The sequence below is a fragment of the Trachypithecus francoisi genome, unplaced genomic scaffold (genome assembly GCF_009764315.1).
Source record: "Trachypithecus francoisi isolate TF-2019V2 unplaced genomic scaffold, Tfra_2.0 Lachesis_group12, whole genome shotgun sequence".
NCBI lineage: Eukaryota > Metazoa > Chordata > Mammalia > Primates > Cercopithecidae > Trachypithecus > Trachypithecus francoisi.
In genome coordinates this window covers 97,030,794-97,038,821 of record NW_022681457.1, presented here as the reverse complement: position 1 = coordinate 97,038,821, position 8,028 = coordinate 97,030,794, and the positions used below count along the sequence as shown (strand labels likewise).

Sequence of the window (8,028 nt, the reverse complement as noted above, 5' to 3'; positions counted from 1 at the left end):
GCGAGACTCCGTTCCCCCCCACCTCCCCCCAAAAAAAAAATCCTAAGGCTAGTGGGTGGATCGTTTGAGCCCAGGAGTTCGATACCATCCTGGACAACATGGCCAAACCCCATCACTACAAAAAATATAAAAATTAGCTGGGCGTGGTGGCTCACGCCTGTAATCCCAACTACTCGGAGGCTGAAGTGGGAGGATCTCTTGAGCCCAGGAGAAGGAGGTTGCAGTGAGCGGAGATCGTGCCACTGCACTCCAACCTGCGTGACAGAGCGAGATCCTGTCTCAAACAAAATTAAAATAAAATAAAGAAAAAACCCTAAGGCCATATACAGGCTCATTCACTTGGGGTCTCCTTTCATCCAGGCAAGCAGCTTTCTGTCTTTGCATTTTCCAAAGACTGCAAAGCAGGCTGGGGTGGGGTGGGGTGGGGTGTAGAACACAGGAAACGCAGCCAGTTCCCCTTCACTTCTCACCATCTTGATCTCCTCCCAAACCAAAATCCTATGTCTTTCCTTTTAACATACGCTTACAGAAATGCAGTCTTCTGTAGGAAAATTGAGGTCATGCATTCCAAATTATTTAAGGGTATGATTTTTAAATTTTAGGAATCTAGTTCTCCAAGAAATCCTGGTTTGGGATATAGATGAACGAGCTATTTGGGAGAGATTTCGATGAGAATGAATTTTAGAGAAGTAGCGAGGTGAGGAGAGAGTCAGTTTAGCGTTTGGGTTTTGCAGTCAAACTTCAGCAAGGCGAACTAACCTCGCTGGTCTTAATTTTCTCATCGGTAATAGGGAAAATAATAATGCTGACATTGATGAGTTACTTTACTTCAATATTTAAAAAACCCACTCTCCGTTATCTATTCTAATGATAAAAATATAGATAGAGCCTCATCCCTTGCTGTGAAAAATCTTATGAACAAGTGAATTGCGGTGAGGATTCACACATAGTATGTGCTTAATAAACATTATTATTTTACTGTTTAGATTAGAAGAGGGGTGGAGGGAGAAATGAAAGCGGTTTGGAAACTCCAAATACTACCAAAGCCCTGGGGATGGAAGTGGAGAGGAATTTCGTGTTACGATTTGGTTCCTGGTCTGAGTTTCAACGTTGAATACTCCCATATTTGGGCCTGAATTCTCAAAACAGAATAGGATGTAAGGGCTGAGATCATCTGGTATAGTTTTACGCAAATCGAAAATTCTTGCCTCTTGTCAATGTGCCCTGGCAAGAAACAACACCTCCACCCCAGCTCATCCAATCTCAGCCCCAACTAGGTGACGTCATCTCTCCGCCCCGCAACCCCCAAGCCCCGGGAGTCCTGTCCTAAACTACAGTCCCAGCCCCAGTCCCAGCGGCGCTTGCGCACTTTGAACCGGGGCGGGGAGGACGCGTGCGCGCTGCGTGAGGGCGGGACTAGTGCGCACGCAGCCTTAGCTCCTTCCCCGCCCTTGCTCTTCCCAGTTTCTCCGTCAGCCTGCGGGTCCCGGCTGGCGGCTGCTTCCGGTAGGAGAGTGGTGTAGGGCGAGCAGGTCTCGGCTCCTCGTCATGTCATACGGTCCCTTAGATATGTACCGGAACCCGGGGCCCTCGGGGCCCCAGCTCCGGGACTTCAGCAGCATCATCCAGACGTGCAGCGGCAACATCCAGCGGATCAGCCAAGCCAGTGAGCCGGGGTACCGAGCTGGGGGGCGGGAGCTGTCCCCGGGACAGGCCTGGGTGAGAGTGCCGGGTCGCGGAGCCCGGCTGGGGCTATGGCCGAGGCCACACCTGGGGCTGTCTCGGGCTGTCCACCCTGGGGGCGGTGGGCTTGCCTCCCCCAGTCTGTCAGGCCCGGGCTGCCCGAGGGTCCCCGGCCCCAGCTGAAGCTTGAGCTGCTTCTCTGGAGTTCTGCCCCCACGGTGCTGGGACCAAAACAGCCGACTTGACAGCCCGAGGGTGGGAAGGGGAGTGTGTGTCATCTTGAGAGCTGTGAGTGCGTTGACTTGTTGACTTGGCGCAGTGGTCAGCCGAGTTTCTCCTGTCATCCACCTTCCTCCCCACCCACCTCGCTTTCCTCTTAGGCCAGTTTGGATGGGGTTGTTTACTGATTTAGCCTTTAGGTTTACATTCTGCTCAGCCCCTGGCTCCTCGGAAATCAGCAACTTTCAATTAAGGGAAGTGGAGACTGCATGTGTTTGGGTGACTTCATACACAGTTCTTCCTGTAATGAATTCGGAAATCAGACACAATGACTGGTATTTGAGAGGTGGGATGACTTCTGTTTTAATAAAGATAATTCACCAGCAACATTTCAACTTACATTATTTTGTCTTTTGTAACAAAGCATCGGGGTGTATTTTTGGATTTCAGGCAGATGAGGCTTTTGTTTTCCTTCCCTACTTAGCTGCTCTTGAACAAATCTGGTACACAGGGAAGCTAAGAGACTTAGCCACAACCACAGAGCAAATAATGCATGGTAGAGTTGGTGGAATTTAGAATGGTATTGCTTGTCTCAAAACTCCCTCCTCCCCATTAGGGTCTGAGTGAAACTGTAGCTGAATGAGTCAAATACAGGGTGTTTCTTGGGCTTGAAAATCATCTTGGAGCCTTATAAACAGGAGATCAGCAGCAGCTTTACTTGGAAAGAATGGTGGTCATCATCCCTATTGTTTATTATTGTGTTTTGTGAGCTTGGTGTACTCTGTTAATAGGCAGAATTAGTCCTGAATTACAATTCTGTATTTTAAATAATATCACTTTGCTTTAGTTTTTAAACTTTAAAAAATTTTTCTTTTTTGTAGAGATGAAGTCTTGCTGTGTTGGCCGGGCTGGTCTCAAACCCCTGGGCACAAGCACTTCTCCCACCTCAGCCTTCCAAAGTGCTGGGATTATAGGCGTGAGCCACTGTGCCCAGCCTAATTTTTTTAATTTTAAAAAATTAAATAATTTTTTAAATTTGTTTTTTTTAAGAGACAGAGTCTAGCTCTGTCACCCAGGCAGAGTGCAGTGATCTGAGTGAAGTGGAACGATCCTAGCTTGCTATAACCTTGAATTCCTGATCAGCTTGCTGAGTAGCAAGGACTACAAGGATGCATCTACCATGCCAGGCTAATTTTTAAATTTTTTGTAGGGATGGGGTCTCACTATGTTGCCCAGGCTCACTTTGCTTTTAAATCTAAATATATATTGTAGAATTTGAGAAGTTTCTGATCAAAAGCAGTTGAGACTCTGGAAGTGAAAGGAAGGGTATGTGACCTCTTAAAATCCAGAATAAAAAAAAATATATATGACCACTGGTTAGAAAGTATAGTACATTCCAGTTTCCTTTTGTGAAGGAGCTGTAATACAGGTTAGATCAAAAAATTCTAGTTCAAGGCTGAAATTTTCTTGTTGAGGCTAAATCTGATTTTAATATCTATTTGCAAAATATTCATTCAACATGTATTCAATATTATATATAATATATATTATAATATATAATATAATATTATATACAATATAATATACACATGAAGATGGATAGGTGGATACATGTTGAATGAATATCATATACATGCTGATATATATATATATAATATATATATATAACCAGAATACTCCCAAAGGTAGATCCAACATACATTTTTAAATTTACATTTAAATTTTTATTTTGAGACAGGGTCTTACTCTATCACCCAGGCTGGAGTGCAGTGGCAAGATCTCAGCTCACTGCAGCCTCAACCTCCCTGGCTGAAGCAGTCCTCCTGCCTCAGCCCTACAAGTAGCTGGGACTACAGGTGTGCACCACCATGCCCGGCTGATTTTTTTTTTTTGAGATGGAGTCTTGCTGTGTTGCCCAGGCTGGAGTGCAGTGGCACAATCTTGGCTCACTGCAAGCCCCGCCTCCCGGGTTCACACCATTCTCCTGCCTCAGCCTCCTGAGTAGCTGGGACTACAGGCGCCCACCACTACGCCCGGCTAATTTTTTGTATTTTTAGTGGAGACAAGGTTTCACCGTAGTAGCCAGGATGGTCTCAATCTCCTGACCTTGTGATTCGCCTGCCTTGGCCTCCCAAAGTGCTGGGAATACAGGCGTGAGCCACTGCTCCTGGCCCATGCCTGGCTAATTTTTATATTTTTTGTAGAGATGGAGTTTCACCATGTTGTCCAGGCTGGTCTTGAACTCCTGTTCTCAAGTGATTCACCCACCTTGGCCTCCCAATAGGCCAGGATTACACGTATGAGCCACCATGCCTAGCCTTCAACATACATTTATTTGAGTATGTAGTAAGTGTAAGAACTGACATGGATCTTTCAACAGAGAACCTGCAGAGTACATAAGCAAAATAAAAGTTAAAAGGGATTGGTGCTATAAAAGACATAAAAATAACATGAAGGTATTCTGGGGAGAGAGAGATTGTTTTTAATTGAGAAGGCATTATGGCATTTGAGTTATGTCTGGAAAGAGGATGGAAAGATTTGGACCTTTGAAGGTAAAGAGAAGAGCATTCCAGGAGGGAATAAAATGAACAGGCATCATAGTGGGGAAGCATAGGGTATATCTAGAAGAGTAATTTAATTTGGCTAGAGTGGTGGATTCCAGAAAGTAGTGGGAAAAAAAGGATTGAAAGGTAAATTGGGGCCCAAACATGAAGGACGTTAAATGCTAAGCTAAGGGGCTTGGATTTAGTTCTTTAGGAAAGTGTGAGTTGAATTCAAAGGGAGAGAGACTGAAATCAGAGATACCAGTTAGAGCTGTGAACATGAAAAGAAAGGAAACGATAGGAGAGGTTTCCTTGGTGATAGAATTGGTAAGATTTAGCTATTGATTGGGCATTGGGCCCAAGGGGATCATTTAAGTCAACTGTTAGTAATATTAATAGCTAACGTTTGAGTACATACTGTGTTCCAGGCAGTATGAAAAGTGCTTTATTTGCATTATCTTATTTTATAATAACGCTGAAGCACCAGGATCATTTCCATGTTATGTATTAGGAAACAAACTATAAAGGTTAAATAATTGCCCTGCTAACAAATGACAATATCTCAATTTGAAACTAGGTCTGTCTCTTATGACCAGCAATTTGTCTTTTTATAACTTTTTATTAATATTACAGTTCTGGGCTGTGCTCAGTGGCTCACACCTGTAATCCCAGCACTTTAGGAGGCCAAGGAGGGAGGATTACTTGAGGCCAGGAGGTTGAGATTAGCCTGGACAATATAGCGAGACCCCATCTCTACAAAACAAATTTAAAAATTAGCCAGATGTGGTAGCATGTGCCTGTAGTCCTAGCTACTTAGGAGGCTGAGGCTGGAGACTCTCTTGAGCCCAGGATTTGGAGGCTGCAGTGAGCTGTGATTATACCACTGTACTCCAGACTGGGTGACAGAGTAATACTTTGTCTCTACATAAATAAATAAATAAAATTAAAAATAAATAAATCAATAACAGTGCTATAGCAGTTAACACTTCAGGTTTATAAGTATGCAAATAACTTGTTTTTTCACTCTCTAGAGGACACTCTGTGGGGGAAATACCTGAAGCCGTAGTGCTTTCTCTTCTTGTGGTGTGTTCATGTCCTCCGTCAGTTTGTTAGCTCCTTTGAGTCAAGGGGCATGACTTATTCATCTTTATATTTCCAGTACTTATCTCAGTCCCAAACATATGAAAGATTCATTGATCCACTATGCAACAAATATTCCTGGAACTCCTGCTATGTGCTGGGGTAAAGCAATGAACAAGAGGTAAAATCCCTCCCATTATTGCATATGTATGTGTATTTGTGTGTGAAGGGGTATGTATACACACATATGTACACACACATATAATTAATGTCAACTAATAATAAATGCTGTGAAGAAAAAGCAGGTAAGTAGATAGAGAGTCAGGGAAGAGGGAGGGTGGGTGTACTATTTTAGTTGATCAAGGAAGACCTCTCTGAGGAGGTAACATTTGAGTGAGTAGACATGTGAATGAAGTGAGCAAGAGAGCTGTGTGAGTAGTTGGGAAAGGCGTTCTAGGTATAGGGCAAGAGCAAAGACTGATGTGTTCAAAGAAGAGCAAGGAGGCTAGTATGGCTGGAGCACAGTTAGAAAAAGGAGGGTTGGCCGGGCGCGGTGGCTCAAGCCTGTCATCCCAGCACTTTGGGAGGCCGAGACGGGCGGATCACGAGGTCAGGAGATCGAGACCATCCTGGCTAACACGGTGAAACCCCGTCTCTATTAAAAATACAAAAAACTAGCCGGGCGAGGTGGCGGGCGCTTGTAGTCCCAGCTACTCCGGAGGCTGAGGCAGGAGAATGGCGTAAGACCCGGGAGGCGGAGCTTGCAGTGAGCTGAGATCCGGCCACTGCACTCCAGCCCGGGCGAAAGAGCAAGACTCCGTCTCAAAAAAAAAAAAAAAAAAAAAAAGAAAAAGGAGGCAAAATAGGGAAAGAGGCCAGAGAGGTAACCAGGGATCATATTATATAGGATCTTGATGCATAATAAATTGTATCAAATTGATTTGAACGAATGAGGCATTTCTACCATTTTGGAATTCTTCCTGCCTCTTTCCCCTTGTACTGTGTGGTACATACCATATCGTGTGACCCTAGGCAGTGTGAGTTGAAATTTTTCCAGGCCGGGCATGGTGGCTCACGCCTGTAATCCCAGCACTTTGGGAGACTGAGGTGGGCGGATCACCAGGTCAGGAGTTTGAGACCAGCCTGGCCAACACTGTGAAACCCTGTTTCTATTAAAAATACAAAAAAATTAGCCAGGCAAGGTGATGCATGCCTGTAATCCCAGCTACTCAGGAGGCTGAAGCTGGAGAATTGCTTGAAGCCAGGAGGCGGAGGTTGCACTGAGCCGAGATCGTGCCACTGCACTCAGGTCTGGATGACAGAGCGAGACTCCCGTCTCAAAAAAAAAAAAGGAATTCTTCCCTAGGAATTGTTTGGGGAGAAATGGGAAGTCTGAAATTGATGGGATGACATTGCATCTACTCAGTTATCAAGCTAGTACCTATCCCCAAACCTTGCCAAGAGACCAGCACACCCAAATATACCCTTAGAATGTGAGCTCACAGACATATACATATACCCACATACCCATTCAGTCCTGCAAGGACTTGTACCCATTAAAAGTTTGAGAGAAGTTATTCTTTTTTCTAAACTGTTGAGCCACAGATGTGGGGTTGGAATTGCTGAGCACATCCAGCCTGAGATAAGGCACCTCACTGCGTGAGTTGTTACAGGTACGGCTAAGGGTGACTGCCCGGTACAAGTGGTGGTTATCAGTATGCGTTGGGTACAGAGGAAAAATATTTGACTTACTGTGGAACGAAGTGTCTGGGCAAGTATTGCTGAGGCAGATATAGCTAAAAACCTATTAACCTCAAAGTTAACTCTGAAGGGATTGAAGAACAGCATTTCTGGCCGGGCGCGGTGTCTCAAGCCTGTAATCCCAGCACTTTGGGAGGCCGAGGCAGTCGGATCACCTGAGATCAGGCATTCGAGACCGGCCTGGCGGCCAACATGGCAAAACCCCCCCTCTGCTAAAAATCAAAAGGTTAGCCGGGCGTGATGGTGGGCGCCTGTAGTCCCAGCTACCTGGGAGGCCTAGGCAGGAGAATTGCTTGAACTGGGGAGGCAGAGGTTGCAGTGAGCCAAGACCAAGATTGCTCTACTGCACTCCAGCCTGGGCAACAGAGTGAGATTCCATCTCAGAAAAAAACAAAAAAACAACAACCAAAAAAACCCAGCAGCATTTCTGTTCTTTATGTTGCTATTGATGTGATCTTGTTTACTAACAGAATAAGAAGAGTGGAGGTCTCACTCTGTCACCCAGGCTGGAATGCAGTGGTGCAGTCGTAGCCCACTGTAACCTCAAACTCTTGGGCTTTAGCGATCCTCCTACTTGAGTCTCCCAAGTAGCTAGGACTACAGGCATGTGGCACTGCGCCTGACAAGTTGTAAAAGTTTTTTAGAGACGGGGGTCTTGCTGTGTTGCCCAGGCTGGTCTTGAATTCCTGACCTCAAGCCATCCTCCTACCTCAGTCTCCCAAAGCATGAAGAGTTTAACTTT

General features: G+C 45.2%; 1 protein-coding gene across 2 annotated transcripts in view; it reads left to right on the top strand.

Moving 5' to 3' along the window:
* Window positions 1-1,400: 1,400 nt before the first annotated feature.
* STX12 (syntaxin 12) overlaps window positions 1,401-8,028 on the top strand; it is a 53,098-nt gene continuing 46,470 nt past the window's right edge. For both annotated transcript variants that reach the window (XM_033227553.1, XM_033227554.1), the window contains exon 1: window positions 1,401-1,666. In XM_033227553.1, coding sequence (XP_033083444.1) covers window positions 1,549-1,666 — 118 coding nt within the window. In that variant the 5' untranslated portion in view covers window positions 1,401-1,548. The remainder of the gene's footprint in view (window positions 1,667-8,028) is intronic.